Below are 20,189 nucleotides of genomic sequence, written 5' to 3' on the forward strand. Positions count from 1 at the left end.
TTTGGGAGCCACGTCGCACGACCGCGCAATTGTCAGTTAAAGCGACGCAGTGCCGAATTGCAAAAAGTGCTCTGGTCTTTGACCAGCAATATGGTCCGGGGGTTAAGTGGTTAAAGAGCCTACTCTGCCCCCTAAACAGTCCCCTGCCAGTGTTTCAGGCTAGGTTCACACCTAAGCGAATTGAGTGCGGTTTCAACCGCATCCAAATCGCAGGACATTTTAAAATACATTGTTTTCAATGAGGCTGGTTCACATATGTGCGATGCATCCGCACTGCGCATTGCCTCCAAACCGCGTGCGGTTTTTATGTCTTGCGGTGCGGCTCAGGTGCGAATTCAGTCCCATTATCTTCTATGGGTACGCATCTAAATCGCAGGTGTGTTGCGGTTTGAACGGAAGTTTTTTTTTCTCCTCCACCACCTCCCCCTTTTCCTAGTTCCTCCTCTGTCTGTTTCATGCTGCTGAGGTGAGTAGCCATGTCCAAAAAACGGAGCAAAAAAGTCACTGCTAAGGTGAAGGACTGTGTGGATTCCGAGGAGCTTATCCGCCTTGTCAGGGAGAACCCACAAATCTATGACACCCGGCATCCTAAATATAAGGACAATGTATTGAAAAAAACTACCTGGGTTGAAATTACCAAAAGCCTTTTGCCAGAGTGGAGCATGTGCTCATCCCAAGTTCAAGCTGACAAAGGTAAGTTTGTTTTATTTTTTCATTCCCTAACTTCTTAAATTATAATTCTAAGTAGACCCCAATAACTACAGTGCATACCGCCCACAAATCCAGAGCAGGCCTTTATCCAAGCATGCATTCTGTGTGGACATGTAAAGTCTGCTAACCCATACCATGCCACATGTTTTATATCTTGGCATGGTGTTCCTAATGCACCCTGTCCCCGTGTTGCTGGTGGCACGTGACTCATTCCCACACCCTTGGTCATTGTTTGTATGAGTCTGCGTGTGTCTATCACCAAAATATGTAAACTCACTTTACCAAGTATGTTTGCAGATCCTTGGGGGAGTGACTATCTGTATTTGTCATCCTATTATGACGTTATTGGCCATGGTGGTCTTACAAAGACATCATCCTCTGTACAATGACACCCAGCAGAACACACATAACAGTATCACCAAGCCAATTTTTGGTGTTTTTGTCCAATTGCAGGTAGAGAATCACTTCGGAGTCCTTAATATGCTGCCAAAAGATAACTTTAATCTTTTTTTTTCAAGATGCATTCAAATTACACATAGTGACATTTTTAGCTTAGTATTTTATGTTTTAATATTTAAAGGGCCATATATTTTAATGACAACACCACATTTTTTGGTTTTAAATTGCCTGCATCTGCCAAGGTAACTCGTCAGCTGGCGATAGAAAGTAATTAAGAAATTGATCTCGAATCAATTTCCCACTGCTAGTGCCCCTAGTCAAACTCCACTGTGCCGCCTCCATATTATGCATCATGGAATCCTCATAATCAATTCCATCACGTTCTCGCACATAGTTGTGCAGTGCACACGCAGTTTTCACAGCAGAGACAGCATGCTCCAAACTGAGATTGATGGCGGTGTGCAATATTCTCCATTTATTGGCAAGAATTCCAAATGCACACTCTACTACTCGACGTGCCCTAGTGAGCCGATAATTAAATATTCTTTTATCATTGCTCAGCGCTCTACTTGAGAATGGTCGAAGAAGATTTTTACCAAGGGCAAACGCTTCGTCCCCTACAAAAACAAATGGGAGGGCTGGCTCATTTGTTCCGGGCAAGGAGGAATCGTTTGGTAAATCCAGACTATTCGCCCTTATCATTCTCCCAAATGTGGAATGATTAAATACACCAGAATCAGAGCTGCTACCATAAGCACCCACATCAATATAAATGAAATTATATTTGGCATCTACCACTGCCATTAATACAAACGAAAAATATTTTTTATAATTAAAAAACTGACTCCCACTATCAAATGGCCTCAGGATGCGTATGTGCTTGCCATCGATGGCTCCCACACAGTTTGGAAAATTACATCTCTCCCAGAATTCATCTGATATCTTCAACCAATCTTCTTTTGTCGGCTTTTTGAAGACCAATGGTTTTAGTACATTCCATATAACAAGGCATGTTTCATGTACAATGCCAGATATAGTTGATTTTCCAACCTTAAACTCATAGTGGAGACTTCCAAATGAATTTCCTGTAGCTAGGTACCTTGAACAAATAAGAAATATTAAATAATTATTATCTTCTCTTTTTTACAGTGGTATACATCAAGAATCGTTGGCGAAGCATGCGTGATGCCTTCAAGAAATACAACAAACATCTAAGAGAAGTGAGGAGTGGCTCGGGGGCACCAGCTAGAGTACCCTATATGTATGCAGAGGACCTTGCCTTCTTGAAACCACTCATAGAGATGAGAGAGTAAGTTATCCTCTACATCATCTATGTATCGTGACTATATATTTAGCATTAGTAATGTTTCTATTTTTTAATAAAAACAGGACCGAAGCAAGTTGGGACGAACAGGATGTCCTGGAGGATCAACCAGAGAGCCAATCTGAGGCCCAATCCGTGCCAGCAGTTTGCATTGATCCAAATGAGGAAATACCTGAAATGCCACTTGGGTCAGATCTATGGGTCACAAACCCAGAGACTGACTCTGGATTGCCTGAGCCTATGCCTGGACCCTCCTCAGCTCCAACAACCATTGCGCGGCCTGCCAAAGTGGCACGTAAGCGAACGCCAGTATCGCAGATGGACATAAGCGAGCGTCTTCTAGAGATGTTACAACAAATGGCTGGAAAGGTGGATGCTTTCTTATGTCCAGCTACAATACTGGCGCTTAATTTTGTACCATTGATCAAAAAAGTTGTACCTGAGAGATATTTAGAAATGCGAACCACAGTAGAACACGTTCTGCAGTCATTTACAGTGCCAAGCGAGCAACATACATTGGAAAGGCCATATGTAACTAAAGAAACAACACACATACACTTACCAATGTCAGGCCAGTACCCAGACCCAGGAAACCAACCTTACCCCTATGTTCCTCCATCCTACACTTCAAGCTTTCAGGAGCCAACTTCAATATATGAGGTACAACAGAGGCGAACTCCATATCCCATCCCATCCACATTCCCTTCAATTATGCCACAAACACAAATGCAGGGGATGTATGTGCCACAGCACCATGGGCCTCAGACACATGGGCCTCAGACACATGGGCCTCAGACACATGGGCCTCAGACACATGGGCCTCAGACACATGGGCCTCAGACACATGGGCCTCAGACACATGGGCCTCAGACACATGGCCCACAGCACCATGGCCCACAGCACCATGTGCCACAGCACCATGTGCCACAGCACCATGTGCCTCAGCAACATGTGCCTCAGCAACATGGCCCACAGCAACATGGCCCACAGCAACATGGCCCACAGCACCATGTGCCACAGCACCATGTGCCTCAGCAACATGGCCCACAGCACCATGTGCCACAGCACCATGTGCCACAGCACCATGTCGAGTCTAGCCATGCTTCAAGCACCGAGATTGATGAATCTACCTCAGCAAGTCAATACTCCTCAGACACACCATTATTTCCCAAAACATATCAACATCTCTAAAGTTTACGTTATGCCCACAGTAAACAAGCATGTGTGCATATTTTGAATCAAAGTTTAATCCAGAGGAAAACTTGAAGGCAAAGTTTTTATTTTTTATATTAGTCCAAGCAAAAATATGTTGTCTATTTCTTTATTTTTGTGAAAGAAGTAAAAAATAAATATATTTTTGGGCATCTTATGTCTGGTTGTTCATTTATAAGTACAGATGTTGGATAGTTGAAACCAAAAATGAATACATGCTTCAACATCAATTTGAAAATGCACATAGGTGTGGAAAAGTACCTTAATGTGATTAATAATCTTTGTGCAGGCTGGATGCTTGCTCTGAAGCATGTGTTCTGGCGCTCCAAACTATGGTACGTTAGTCCTAACAATTCATCAAAACTTCAAACAAAAATAAAATTTTTAATTAGAAATTTAATATGGAACAATGGAGAAAGAAAATGTTTAGCAAAATTAAATAAATAATCACCTGGTTATTGACATGCGTGTATAATTAAAAAACTTGTCCTCATGCCCACGGAGATCTTCATATAATATAATGAACTGCCCTCTTTCATCCCTATTTGCAATGATAGGATGAACCCAGTATCTTCTTCTTCTACTCCTCCTTCTCCTCCTTTCAACTTCCATCAAGATTGCTGCTGTTGCAGCAACAACTGTAGGCATGATCATGGGCAGGGCAGCACACATTTCTTAGGAAATCCAAATCCTATTCCACACTATACTGAATGCTCGTGAAAAAGGAAGAGTTCAAGAAAGGTCACTCCCTTTTATTACCTACATCATCACACAGCTAACAATGATTGGCCCTCACCAAAAACGCATCTCAAGTAATTATTTTTTATAAATCGCACCCGATCCGCAGCTAAACCGCAGGTGATCCGCAGAACACCCTCTAGAGAAATTCGCAACGGGAACGCAGCTCAAAAACGCAACGCACTAGTGTGATTCCGGCCTCAGAGACAAGAACAGTATACCGCAGCTGTAGTGGGATAAATTTAGATGGGGGTGGGGCATCTAGGGATTGCCTAGGTCTGCACAAAGCAGAAATACACCACTGCGGCTACCATGCTCTCAGCAAGAGGGCCACATATAATATATAAATGGTGGTACTCTTGCGCTATCTATGCTGGACACCAGGGGGCACTGCTGCAATCACCTGATAGTCTGCCTTAAACAGAAAAAATACAAATATAGATAGGTGGTGGTGAAGCGCTGTGAAAGCTAATAACACAAAAAAATGTGGGTACCCATGTGGGTAGGTGACCCTGGTGAGAAATAAATAAATAAATAAAAAAAAAACTAAGTGACTACTAAAAAAGGGGAAGGAGGTGAATACAATAACATATAATGGGAACACTAAGTGACACGGTGTAACAGGCTGGATATACCAGGTAGACAATAATAAAGGTTAGTACACAAATGTGAACAAATCAATAGCTCACACAAGCTAAAATATCTATGCTGTGCGTAGCAACACACAGAAACAAGGCATAGCAAAAAACATGTGAAAAAAAATCCATAGGAATGGTGACACCAAAACCCCCCAAACAAAGTCCAGTGTTTAAATAAAGCAGACTTCAGTGCGCACACCTCTTGTGGTACTAAATGCTCACCTCAGAGCCATAGCACGGATGGCTCACAGTACCACAGATGTCTCCCTAGATGTGCAACCACACTGGTATATGCTGAGATGGAGAGGGCTCCTCATCAAATGTTCATACAAACACGGAAGCAAAAATAAAAATAAACAGAAAATAGCATAATCCTGTGGGAAAACTTGAAATGGGTTTGATATATCACATATACACACACTCACATTGAGGCTGTGGATAGTGGACCTATCTCCACGAACGCCGCGTTCGTATCCGGAACTGGTATGTTGGAAAATCACTGGTAAGCAGGGCAACTCTCACTTTCTCTGTGTCTTCCACCTCCTGTCCGTGGTATCAGCCAGTGCTCAGGGGGTATAAGATGGAAGGAAACAGAGGGGGGCCCATAGTGCAGTATCTCATAAAATGTATTATCTTTTTTTTTTCCCGTCGCAATCCACAAAGCTCGGCGTAACGTAATTTCGCGCTATGCACGTCGGGAAAATGACGTCACGAGCATGCGCAGTACGGCCGGTGCAGGAGCGCGCCTAATTTAAATGGGAATCGCCCCCATTTGAATAGGAACGCCTTGCACCGGCGGAATTTAAGTTACACAGCCCAAAATTTCTAGGTAAGTGCTTTGTGGATCGGGCACTTAGGTAGAAATTTTAAGGCAGTGTAACTTAAATGGAAAAAAATAAGTTACGCCGGATCTTTGTCGATTTGGCCGTTAGTACCACAAGAGGTGTGCGCACTGAAGTCTGCTTTATTTAAACACTGGACTTTTTTTGGGGGTTTTGGTGTCACCATTCCTATGGATTTATTTTCACATGTTTTTTGCTATGCATTGTTTCTGTGTGTTGCTACGCACAGCATAGATATTTTAGCTTGTGTGAGCTATTGATTTGTTCACATTTGTGTACTAACCTTTATTATTGTCTACCTGGTATATCCAGCCTGTTACACCGTGTCACTTAGTGTTCCCATTATATGTTATTGTATTCACCTCCTTCCCCTTTTTTAGTAGTCACTTAGTTTTTTATTTATTTATTTTTTTCTCACATATAATATGTGCGGCTGGCACCAAGAGGTTAAAACTGCATGTTAAAAAATGATTATATGCTTAATACTCATTCATACATGTAAGGAGTTTTTTCCCCTTGAGGCCTGTTAAATTGAATAGGCTTTGCCGCATCAACCCAAATGGATGCTCTGTTCCACATTCAGTTTGTTGATATGAAACTACAACATATACTTTAAAGCTAATTTTCAAGCTACCAACTAAATACAAAGCTAAAATACATGGGAGCTGCAGGGAGCTAGAGTTGGACAGTCAAATCCTCCATCTCATCAGCACATCTTGGAAAGGAACACAAACAGCCTGCTGACTGTAAAATGAGGAAGTTCAGTTTAACTCTCAATAACTTCACTGCACTTGAAGGCCTTGTAGGCAGGGCTGCCAATAGGGTGTTATCACCAAGACTCCTAGCAGAGGATAGGTGAAGCGGGAGCAAGATGGTAGGGCACATACAGAACGCTGCACTGTGTCTGAGTCTTTCCTCCAGCAAGTAATAACTAGGGGTTTGGATTGAGATGGATCAAGAGAACATTGCTAAAATTTGGGTGCCATATCTGAACCTCATTGAAGTCAATGGGAGCCAAAAAAATTAATTAAAAACAGTAATTTTCTAGGCTAATTGGGGTATCAAATAAAGGATGTGAGTAGATTTTAATAATGTAATGCAACCGTAAGATGTATAAAAGCTATGTGGGAACCAACTTCAAACAGTTAAGCTTTGAGGAACCAACCACTTTCTTATATCCTCATTATAAGGGCTTTTCTTGGCTTAGCTTTTATTAAAACAAATTTCAAGACATCACATGGTTTTCCCCGCAGGGTTTTTTCTGCATTTCTTAGCCACTAAACAAATATTTATCAGCCCCCTGGTTTACACTTGCAGTGGTGCTGTATCCTTCAGACAATCATCCCACACAAGTTATATTCATACATCTAGCAGCTCCCTGCTCCACTGGCTCCCACCTTTTTCCTACATGGAACCCTCCTAACTCCTGGGCAGAAACCTCTCTATGAAGTCTCCGGGCTTCAGGTGTCCTGAATCCTGACACATTGTTCCGGGGTCGTGGCTTCGCTTGGTAGGCCCAGTAGTCAGACCGGGGCCTGCCTTTTTGAAGAGGTGATCCTGTGCTGTCCGTCCTGCGGGGGGAGGCCACTTGATGAAGGAAGCCAGGGGAGGACCTATCCTGGAGAGGGCCATGCAAGAGGCTGGTACCTTAGGAGTAGGCCTGGAAACTTCATTGAAGGATGCACCATACACTGAGAGGTTTGACGGTGTCGCCTGTCGGAACTAAAGTTCTACCAAAGCTAAGCTGGAGAGATATAGGTGCTGAATCCTGTGGCAGGGGATTCTTGACCAAAAGTGTCTCCTCATAAAGGAAGGTCTGTGGCAGAGACTGTACTTTATTCCCTGCGCCATCCCGGCTGCTAGGCCAGTGAGAGGGACCTATCCGGGTGAGCAATACCCACTCTGGCTAGAGTGGCAACGAGAACTGTTTGCTGGAAGCAGGAGTGTTTCCCTATTTGTGATTATGCACCTGAACCTACCTACCCTTACACCCTCTTTACTTCTTTTCTACTAAAGTTCTGCAAATAAATCCCAGAAAAAGAAGTGCATTGTGTGGACATTGAAATTCTTAGAAATCCCACTTTGCGCGGGACAGCGAGAAGATAGAGGTAACGTGCCACCCAAAATTACTCAGCAGCTCCTCCGGGGGTAGTGCTACACACAGAACATGGAAATGCAATTATTTTAGTAAACATAAACTGCTAAATACCCTTTTCTCATCAGCAGTATATAGCAGACTTCTTACAGTGTCTGATCAAGCATTGGTTAAAGCTTGTAGAAGGAGTTTTCATTCTGCTCTGACTGGTCCTATGAGGCTGCAGGACCCCTGACCCTCTTTCTGGACAGTGCTGATTGGCCCTGTGCTGATCACATGCACCCTCCCAAGAAACAAAAAACTCTCTAGCAATACACACCAAACTGAGCATGTGCAGAGTGACTCCAAAGGCTCTGTACTATCAGGAGATAGATTGGGGACAGTGGAAGAAAGGGAGAATCAGAACAAACAGCCTTTTTACACAATGGGTAGGATTAACCCATTAGTTTCCACAGTGAGTGTTACAAGCATGATGGTGAAGCTAAATCTGGCGAAATGTGTAAGCACATAAAGACCTTCTTTACCAGCACTCATTTTGGTGTATGATCATAAGTACCACCATAATGTATGGACTATAACAATCATGCTTTACTGCATATACAGACAGAATTTACTGTTTTGGGTTTAGTAAAACTTTAAGGGGGGAACCCACATAAAAAAAAAAAAACGTCATAGTGCTGCACCAAAATTTCATACCAGACCCTTCTCATCTTCCCCTAAGGAGAAATGCCACACAAAAAAAAAAAAAATGAAAAAAGTACTTACTCATGCTGATAAGGACAAGGACCTCTTCGCCACAACTCTGGCATAGTAGGCAAGGGGCTTATTTGAATCTAAAAGCCCACATCATCCAGCAATGCAGATCCACCATATATGATCGGTGATGTTATAGGAATCCCATGGTTATGTCCATATTTGGTCAAAGATGCAACCTGGGAGATCCCAAAACTTGTATTACTTTTAGTGCCACACCAAGGTTTTAGGAGATCTAATTTGGTGCAAGGAAGTGATGAGAGCAAATCATGTCGGTGAGATTTTCAGTGTCAGTGGGTTTACCTTTTTTTGTGAAAGAGTAGAAGTAGTATCCCTTATTCATTTACATGGGGGGGGGGGGGGGCCCCCATCCATGTTAAGGGCATATGGCCTAGTATGGTTGGGGGAGGTGGGTAGGTGCGGTTGTGCATACTCATCCCCACTTTCTACTGGTCCACCAGGCTGCAGGATTGGATCAGGCTCTGATTTGGATATGGGAGGTCCTCTTGCTTTTTTCTTGTTTTCTGCATGGAGTTACCCCCCTCAAATCATGAGGAGTTTTTTTATGAATATTGGGGGTTAATGCTTGATTTTTTTTAACACAATTCCTACACCTTTGTTTACTTGGCTGATTGCTGAACAGGCTGGGCTGTGAGGTTGTTAGGACACCACCAGCAGTTGCTCTCAAATTTAGCAGTGGTAGTAATATGTTTCACCTCCCACTGGCACCAGAGGTTCAACTTGCAAACCTATGAACAAGCAAAATTCAGTCTACAGCAAAATAGCCGGACCATGCATGTAAAATCTATGTTATAGATATATCTACATTTTTTTAAATACATTTGTAATAAAACAATGTTTAAGTAAAACTTACATGAAAAAAAGTTTACAATCAATTTATTTACCAAGAATATATTTACAGCCTTTATTTCGCATGTCCAAATGACTGGCATTTTTGAAAATTAATTAACTACACAACAGTTGTCATAGCAACTCTGTGCAAATGATTTTGACAGAGAATAGGTAATACATATGTATATAAATATGTCTACTTAATTGGACATATGTTGCCAAGAACTGCAAAGAAAGGGGCAGATTTAAGGGTGCTGTTTGACCCACATAAACTCTGTTTAGTTGTTTTCTTATCCTGTTTATGATGACAGGCATTACCTATAAATAGTATGCACTATTAAATGTTTCAATTAAAACAGTGTTATTCATTTTGAAAATATCACATCTCAATTATATATCAGTGCAGACTGCAATGCAATTGGTCTAGGATCCACCTGAAGTCATGTAAGGAACTGATAGTGATCCACACACTGTCCCACAGGGATGAGTGGGTCTCCACACGTAGGAGCAAGTCATCCAGATAGTCAATCACAGCAAACCCTCATTGTCTCAGCAAGGCCAGACCGAAAGGTAGCACTAAAAATTGGTAATGTGCATTCCCAATAGCAAAGCGCAGGAAACCTTGATGTCCTTTGCAGATGGGAACGTGTAGGTAAGCGTCCTTGATGTCTATAGATGATGGAAAGTCTCCCTGGCGAAGGGAGACCACAATTGAGCGAATTAACTTGTGAACCCACGCAAAGGCCTTTAGGTCCAGGATTGGGCACAGTGAACAGGTTGGAGTAAAACCCCCTGAACTTCTCAGACTCGGGCATGGGAATAACCACTCCTTGAAGGAGGAGGTTCTGCACAGCCTTGTATAGGGCATGCAGATGGGTGTGCGAGAGCTGCAGATTGGACGGAAAGTAACTGGAAGAAAGAAATTAAATTCTATTTCGTAGCCTGAAAAAATGATTGCCAGGAATGAAGGAAGCCCACAGGCCCAGAAACAAGCAAAGTCAACCCCCCCCCACCCTGGGAATGGGCGGGGCAAACCTTCATGCCAAGGAGGACTTATTGGCGGGTTTGGATGGCTTCTGGGGTCAGGGAACTGGGGCAGAAAGGTACTCTTCCTACCTGTAAGATAATATCGTCCATAGTAGCCCCGAACAGCCAGTCTCCCTGGAAAGATCGCCAAAGCCTTTTTGGAGGTCTGGTCAGCCGACCAACATTTGAACCACAGGACATTCCCCAACACTACTGACAAACAGGAAAATTGGCAAGAAGTGTGGTTGCATCAAGGGACACATCACAAACTAACGTTAGCCCCTTGACCAACTGGTCCGCCAGCTCTACATACGCTTGAGACATCTGGCTAGAAGTTAAGGCTTGACAGAGTACCTTGGTCCACTTCGTCACCATCTGGGAGACCAGGGCCATGGCCAGGACAGGCCAGAGTGAAGATTCGGCAATGGTTAACAGAGAGTGGGCAACCACCTCCGCCCTCATGTTTCTTAAATGAGGGAAATTCTTCCACCAGTATCTACGTAGCCTTGTTCAGCCAGGATATAGGAGGGTTCACTACAGGAGGAGAGGACCATTTCTTCAGGAGGGTCTCCTCAAAGGGGTAACGTACCACAAAGTGCTTAGGGAGAACAAATAGACACTTCAGGGGAGCCCATTCCTTATAGACAAATTTGTTAAAATAGTCGAGGTAAGGGAAGACATTGGCAGGCCGAGCTGGTTTGTGCGTACCAAAAGGAACAGATACAACATCAGATGCTCCCACATGATCCTCAATCTTCAGCGTCTCCCACACAGAATAAATGAGAGTGGCGACTAATGTTTTTTCCTGTGCAACATCACAGGTAGAGGACCCATCCTCCTCATCCATGGAATAAGGGGAGACATCATCTGGGTCCGCAGCGATTACGGGACTGGCAGCATTCTCGGGCTCAGAATAATCTAAAGAGAGGGTAATGGCGGAGGGCGCTTTCTGCTAGCCCTGTGTCCGAAGGCCACCTCCACGTGAGAGATAAGAACTCTGGACAGCCGCACTCCAAAATGACTTAAAATAAAGTTGGTCTTTTAATGTAAAAAGTACATACAGGCACTGCAAACAACAGGTACAGAATGGCCGACGCGTTTCACGCTGCAATTCAGCGCTTAGTCATGGCTAACATAGGTTCACACTGAAAAAACATATATACCCATACCACCATCATGTGAGAAAACATTCGCCAATGGCGAGGCTGAATCAATTAAACAATTAAACAGTTGATTGCATACATATTAAAACCAATTTGTATGGAGCAGGTGATGTAGCCTATCTTGCAATTAACATGTTGAAGTGAAGAAAAAAAGAGACAAAAATAAAATAAAAACATACATATGCATTGAACATGTAAATAGACAAACCGCACCTATATGTGTCTTAGGGTCTCAAAATAGGCAAAGTAACCATTATGACTCATGTGTGACTCCACTTAAGGTTATATTTATGTGTATATAAAATGAGAAACAAAAAAACAACAAAAGAGAAAGAAAATATATAAATAAAAAATAATAATAAGTAAATAAAAATGAAAATAAAATTTCATTTATTGTGCTTTGTGAGAGACACAACTAATGTAAAGATGTATATGTGGACACTCCTGTGTAAAATTGTGAATATACCCATCGAACTGTGTCCTGGGAGTGAAGATTAAAGTGTTTCTAAATCTTTTACATTTTATTTTGTTTTTTATTTTTTATGTGTATCATTTTACATATTTCTTTATATATTTATCTTTTGTTGTTAAATTTTTTAAGTTTTTTAGAATTAATTATCTGGTGTTTTACTATATGTGTTATTCTAAGACAAAGAATGAAAATTAAAGTATTAAATATAAAGGATTGTCATGATCCAAATAACAATTAAAAAAGATTGGCTTCTGTGTATTAGTGTTGATACCAATATCTTAAATTTCATTTTTATTCTTATATGTAATATATCAACTGTGGCTTAGTGTTAATGAACATATAGTGGAAGTCAAGATGTGATCCATCTATTCTATTTTATCTTATATGGTAAACTCGAGAAGATTGCTCCAGGTAATATGTATCAAACCGAAAATATATACATATGGAGATTACAACTGTCAAAGCCTCTATGTGTCTGGTTATGAGTTGAAGACACAGTACTCATATAATGTGAAGGTTAATTGTCGGAAGACAAAATACAGGCTCTCCAATACAGAAGTCAATATCCAGAACACAAAGGCATGACTCTCCAGAAGGCTGTACAGGTGTGAATAGAATTAATATCCTTCTCATGGACAGAAATTAAATAAATATAGAACAAGCTCAAAAGAGTTTATCATAAAGAACAGAAAGGAAGAGAACATCCCCTGTACATAAGAGTTGACAATAATATGTGACTGATGGTTGACATGACCATAACTTGGTCGAGATCACGATCCGGTGTATCGTGTCCATAAAACACACAAATTGTGTGTGTATGTACATTGAGTCGACAGTGGTATAACACTGTAGGACACTATAGATGATCGGTTTATCATAGGGACCCTGATCGTGACTCTCCAGAAGGCCGAAATGTGAAACCGTTAAGGGCAATAATGCTTAATGTATATTATCCAGCATATGTGGAACTAAGCTGAAAAATAGATCATAAATTTAAGAAAGATGTGGTTATGATGTATGTTATAGAGGAGGACATATAGTCCCCAAAAAAGAAAGAAAAAAGAGAAAAAGGAAGAAGAAAAAGAAAAAAAAAAAAAAAAAAAAAAAAAAAAGGAGAAAAAGAAAAAATGGTGATGGATATAATGTTCCGTAAAATTGGGCTTCAAAGAAGCACCGTTGGAACCGAAAAGGGGAGGGGGGGGGGGGGAATTTAGATCTTTAGTGTCAGGACACAACATGAGAAAAATTCTCATGTGGTGCAAAATGTTATAAAATAAAATATGTAAAAACTAAAGATTGAATGTCGATTAGCAAAAATATGGTAGATGAAATAACCCAGACACTATAATGATGACTATGTGTCTGGCCAACTAGACTAAATGAAAGTCCATAATAAGTGTATCAGTTAGAATAAAATTGACATCCAAAATGAAGTGGCCATAACACATATAGTAAAACACCAGATAATTAATTCTAAAAAACTTAAAAAATTTAACAACAAAAGATAAATATATAAAGAAATATGTAAAATGATACACATAAAAAATAAAAAACAAAATAAAATGTAAAAGATTTAGAAACACTTTAATCTTCACTCCCAGGACACAGTTCGATGGGTATATTCACAATTTTACACAGGAGTGTCCACATATACATCTTTACATTAGTTGTGTCTCTCACAAAGCACAATAAATGAAATTTTATTTTCATTTTTATTTACTTATTATTATTTTTTATTTATATATTTTCTTTCTCTTTTGTTGTTTTTTTGTTTCTCATTTTATATACACATAAATATAACCTTAAGTGGAGTCACACATGAGTCATAATGGTTACTTTGCCTATTTTGAGACCCTAAGACACATATAGGTGCGGTTTGTCTATTTACATGTTCAATGCATATGTATGTTTTTATTTTATTTTTGTCTCTTTTTTTCTTCACTTCAACATGTTAATTGCAAGATAGGCTACATCACCTGCTCCATACAAATTGGTTTTAATATGTATGCAATCAACTGTTTAATTGTTTAATTGATTCAGCCTCGCCATTGGCGAATGTTTTCTCACATGATGGTGGTATGGGTATATATGTTTTTTCAGTGTGAACCTATGTTAGCCATGACTAAGCGCTGAATTGCAGCGTGAAACGCGTCGGCCATTCTGTACCTGTTGTTTGCAGTGCCTGTATGTACTTTTTACATTAAAAGACCAACTTTATTTTAAGTCATTTTGGAGTGCGGCTGTCCAGAGTTCTTTTCGTTTTTTTGCTACAATCAGCATTGCCGGCACCCTGGTGGTTCAAACTACCCTTGATGACCTATGAGACTCACCTGGAGCGGTGAAAGAAATTGTCTGTTTGTCTTATCTGGATTTTGCATCCTCTGATCACCAGCTCGGGAGTCTCTGTCTACGGGAATTCAGTGTTGACACATTGGAATCACCAGTCTTTCTTATGGAACCAAGTACATCTTCATCTGCGGCTTCAGATGCAGTTTTTAGCAGAACCCTCAAACCCTCAACAGAAAACCCGTTTCGATTGGGGACCTACACCACCTCGGCACCCAGCCAAGATAACGGTACGTCCCTCCTGGCTATGTTCAGACGTTTGGAACAGTCCATGGCCAAGGAGATCAAACTGTATTGGGACACTCACTTTCTTTCGGATTATATTACTTTACAGCAAATACCTCGGGGTTTGCGCATTAAAAAGTTCCCCACCACAGAGTTATCCAACGAGATATTGAGACAGGAGTGGACTGACACATTGAATAAATGCTCATTTACCCTCATGAATATCCTTATTAAATCCAATTTGGAGCAAGTCAGCGCACTACAAGAGGAAATAACATCTGTTCAAAAGGAGCTTACAACCATGCAAACACACCCCGACTTTGTCGATTTGGATGGAAAGTTGAACAAACGACTGGACAAACTTGAAAAACTCGTCATCGATACGAAAAAGGGAAAGCAATTAAGAGATCGTGCCGACTATGAAAATAATAAAGTCTACACACGCACACAGTTTCCCTTCCAGTCTAGACGTCCCCGGAAAAACAGAATCAAGAAGGTCAGTTTCTCTGATATTGAAAACGATGTGGCATATGACACCTTAGCCACATCAGGGTCAGAGTCATCTCCAGATCGCCCCAACACCACCCTTAACTCACAGCCGGATCAGGAACCACAATCGGATGGACACCCTCATGGGAACAAAGACACCAAGAAAAGAAAACCCACCATAAAAAGACCAGAAGGGGAGGCAAGGGGAACAAAAACCACACACACCCCATATGCCTTGCGAGGAACCAGAAGGAAGTGACCGATAATGTCATCAATATTTCTAAGAAAGATCTAAACACGGATGAACTACAACTTTTATCCAAGGGTCTAAACTTCTGCCCTTCTAATCATTTTAATTTGTTTGGGACTATCCTGGATGTCAACAAGTTTGCCAGAAAGCTCACGCTTAAGAAACATTTTTTTTTCATCTACTGAAGAGGACACCTCATCGGTTAACAGTCTGGAGTCGGGTGAGTCAGTCTCTTCTCCCACTTTGTTTAAAGATGTGTGTTGTCTCCTAGATCTCACTGATCTACTTACAGAATCGGATCCCTGCCTCTTGGATCCTGCGGATGCCCCTACCCCAATATCCTTTAATTTACTATCTCGGTTCTATCCGCTGGGTTCCAGGGGCAGTGAGCTTGATTTATATCAAAAATTAGTGGAGAGAGATCTTACTCACCTGGCACACAGATGTCATGGTATCCCGCACCCCTCCAATTTAACGCACTCCGAGAGAGAAGCCTTGACAGCACTAAGCTCTAACCGGGACATTGTCATAAGGAATGCGGACAAAGGGGGTGCGGTTGTGGTTCTGGACTCTTGTATGTATAAGGCTGAGGCCATGAGACAACTGTTAGACGTTTCCACATATGAATGCCTTAACAATAACCCCACCGTTAAGTTCACCCAAGATCTAATATGTCTCTTAGATAGGGGCGTATCTGCCGGCATCTTTTCAGAGTCTGACAGCAAACTTTTTGTTCCTCCACATCCTATTTTACCTGTTTTTCATTATCTGCCTAAAGTACACAAGGGGTTTACACCCCTGACCGGCAGACCGATTGTGGCCGGCATCGGATCGCTCAATGAGCGACTCGGTGAGTGGGTGGATGGTCAGCTGCAGCCACTAGTATCCGTTCTCCCGGGGTACCTTAGGGATACCAAGCATCTTCTATGCAAATTAACAGGGGTTCCCTGGGGGCACGGATACAGGTGGATGAGCTTCGACGTGTGCAGCCTTTACTCCAGCATCCCACACCACCTGGGATTACAGGCGGTGTCCTATTTTTTACAGCAGTCGGGTTGCTATTCGCTTGCCCTACAGGAGTTTATTATTTCAGCCTTACGCTATCTACTTACACATAATTTTTTTATGTTTGACGGGGTCTGCTACCTCCAGAGATGCGGGGCTTCGATGGGGGCCAAGTTCTCACCATCCCTGGCTAACTTATACATGGGATGGTGGGAAAAGTCCCGCATATTTGGAGATACCAGCCCCCGCCGTTTAGATACTATCCTATATTGTCGTTACATAGACGACCTGCTGCTTATTGTATCTGATGAATGTGCAGATCTGAACCAATGGCTGAAATATCTTAATGATAATAAACTGAACCTGCAATTCACGGGTAATTTACAAACTACCACCATAGAGTTCCTGGATGTAACGCTCACAGGAGCTAATGGCAGTATCTCCACGGGACTCTACAGGAAAAGTACAGCAGGCAATGCTTTGTTGCGAGCTGACTCATCCCACCCGACACATACCATCAATAGCATCCCATATGGACAGTTTTTACGTCTGAAAAGGCTATGCACTTCTCCCAATGATTTTTTAAAAGAGGCAGACCAAATGGCGCTTAGATTTAGGGACAGAGGCTATTCAGCAACTGTCATTAACAAAGCCCTACGTAGGGTCAACACTATATCTAGAGATTCACTATTGGCCAAAAAACGAGTGAAAAACATCCGGACTGGGTCTTCGGCTCACAGATTTGCCCCTCTTTTTTCCACAGCCTATAGCACAGAGTACCATAAGATTAAACACATTGTGAATAAGTATCTACCTGTCCTTTACAGTGACAGCACTTATGCGTCTATTCTGTCTGAGGGTATCAAATCAGTGAGCCGTAGAGCTCCCACTTTAGGGGGTGTTCTTTCACCCAGCCTATACGTCTCACAATCTGCCCCCCCTACATGGCTTAACTTTGTTGGCACTTTCAAATGTGGCACTCATGGGTGCAGATATTGTCCTTTAATAAGCACTGGCAACACGGTTCAGTCATGTTCCAATGGCAGAGATTTTAAAATTAAACAGTATGTAAACTGCAACACAAAATTTGTAGTTTATGTCATCTCGTGTAGTATTTGTCATGTACAGTATGTTGGAAGAACCATAAGGAGATTAAGGGATAGACTCAGTGATCACTTATACGACATAGAGAAGAACCACAACACTAACGTGGCTAAACACTGGAACAATTTACACAACAAAAACATTTCCAGTTTATCCATACAAGGCATGGAGAGGGTAGTGTGTCCACCCAGAGGAGGAGATAAGTTTAAGCTTCTTTGTAAACGGGAAGTTTTTTGGATCTTCCATCTTGACTGCAGACAGCCGCGGGGACTTAACTTTGATTGGGATGTCTCTCATTATCATGACTGAACATCGCCTTTCTTCCCCGCCTCTGTCTCCTTCCCTCCTCTCGTGGACATACATGCCCTCTCCTTGCCTATTCCATTTGCATTTCTCTAATTATATTATTTATTCCTCTCCCTTTTTTCCTCATTCTACATGCCTATATTATATTATTTTACATAGTGACTGTTTTTTATTTATTCACAATACTGCCTTAATATACTAGGTTTTCAATATATGAGTTGTACAGTGTCAATCACACTGCACTACACAGGTACATATTGGAACATAGAAGGACCAGTTTTCATGTGGGTCCGATATACATGCATCATTTCGCTGCACTTCACCTTTATGTAGACCCATCATTAACCGGGCTCCTCATTAAATGTCTTGAGATACAGAGGGGTTCTGCTAGGAGGGGACAGGGGACGGATCGGTACATATCTGTGTTTATAGTATTCACAGATATGGCCACTTCATTTTGGATGTCAATTTTATTCTAACTGATACACTTATTATGGACTTTCATTTAGTCTAGTTGGCCAGACACATAGTCATCATTATAGTGTCTGGGTTATTTCATCTACCATATTTTTGCTAATCGACATTCAATCTTTAGTTTTTACATATTTTATTTTATAACATTTTGCACCACATGAGAATTTTTCTCATGTTGTGTCCTGACACTAAAGATCTAAATTCCCCCCCCCCCCTCCCCTTTTCGGTTCCAACGGTGCTTCTTTGAAGCCCAATTTTACGGAACATTATATCCATCACCATTTTTTCTTTTTCTCCTTTTTTTTTTTTTTTTTTTTTTTTTTTTTCTTTTTCTTCTTCCTTTTTCTCTTTTTTCTTTCTTTTTTTGGGGACTATATGTCCTCCTCTATAACATACATCATAACCACATCTTTCTTAAATTTATGATCTATTTTTCAGCTTAGTTCCACATATGCTGGATAATATACATTAAGCATTATTGCCCTTAACGGTTTCACATTTCGGCCTTCTGGAGAGTCACGATCAGGGTCCCTATGATAAACCGATCATCTATAGTGTCCTACAGTGTTATACCACTGTCGACTCAATGTACATACACACACAATTTGTGTGTTTTATGGACACGATACACCGGATCGTGATCTCGACCAAGTTATGGTCATGTCAACCATCAGTCACATATTATTGTCAACTCTTATGTACAGGGGATGTTCTCTTCCTTTCTGTTCTTTATGATAAACTCTTTTGAGCTTGTTCTATATTTATTTAATTTCTGTCCATGAGAAGGATATTAATTCTATTCACACCTGTACAGCCTTCTGGAGAGTCATGCCTTTGTGTTCTGGATATTGACTTCTGTATTGGAGAGCCTGTATTTTGTCTTCCGACAATTAACCTTCACATTATATGAGTACTGTGTCTTCAACTCATAACCAGACACATAGAGGCTTTGACAGTTGTAATCTCCATATGTATATATTTTCGGTTTGATACATATTACCTGGAGCAATCTTCTCGAGTTTACCATATAAGATAAAATAGAATAGATGGATCACATCTTGACTTCCACTATATGTTCATTAACACTAAGCCACAGTTGATATATTACATATAAGAATAAAAATGAAATTTAAGATATTGGTATCAACACTAATACACAGAAGCCAATCTTTTTTAATTGTTATTTGGATCATGACAATCCTTTATATTTAATACTTTAATTTTCATTCTTTGTCTTAGAATAACACATATAGTAAAACACCAGATAATTAATTCTAAAAAACTTAAAAAATTTAACAACAAAAGATAAATATATAAAGAAATATGTAAAATGATACACATAAAAAATAAAAAACAAAATAAAATGTAAAAGATTTAGAAACACTTTAATCTTCACTCCCAGGACACAGTTCGATGGGTATATTCACAATTTTACACAGGAGTGTCCACATATACATCTTTACATTAGTTGTGTCTCTCACAAAGCACAATAAATGAAATTTTATTTTCATTTTTATTTACTTATTTTTTTTTTTTTTTTTTTTATTTTTTTTTTTTTTTTTATTTTTTTTTTTTTTATATATTTTCTTTCTCTTTTGTTGTTTTTTTGTTTCTCATTTTATATACACATAAATATAACCTTAAGTGGAGTCACACATGAGTCATAATGGTTACTTTGCCTATTTTGAGACCCTAAGACACATATAGGTGCGGTTTGTCTATTTACATGTTCAATGCATATGTATGTTTTTATTTTATTTTTGTC

General features: G+C 40.6%; 1 protein-coding gene across 1 annotated transcript; it reads right to left on the reverse strand.

The window, feature by feature from the left end:
- Positions 1 to 1,329: 1,329 nt before the first annotated feature.
- LOC120941147 (protein ANTAGONIST OF LIKE HETEROCHROMATIN PROTEIN 1-like) lies at positions 1,330 to 4,581 on the reverse strand. The gene is made up of 3 exons (XM_040354423.1): positions 4,098 to 4,581; positions 3,908 to 4,009; positions 1,330 to 2,209 (listed from the first exon to the last, which is right to left on the reverse strand). The coding sequence occupies exons 1-3, from the start codon at positions 4,316 to 4,318 to the stop codon at positions 1,330 to 1,332; spliced, it is 1,203 nt and encodes a 400-aa protein (XP_040210357.1). The 5' UTR covers positions 4,319 to 4,581.
- Between the last annotated feature and the right edge of the window lie 15,608 nt (positions 4,582 to 20,189).

The sequence above is a fragment of the Rana temporaria genome, chromosome 5 (assembly GCF_905171775.1).
Source record: "Rana temporaria chromosome 5, aRanTem1.1, whole genome shotgun sequence".
Taxonomy (NCBI): domain Eukaryota; kingdom Metazoa; phylum Chordata; class Amphibia; order Anura; family Ranidae; genus Rana; species Rana temporaria.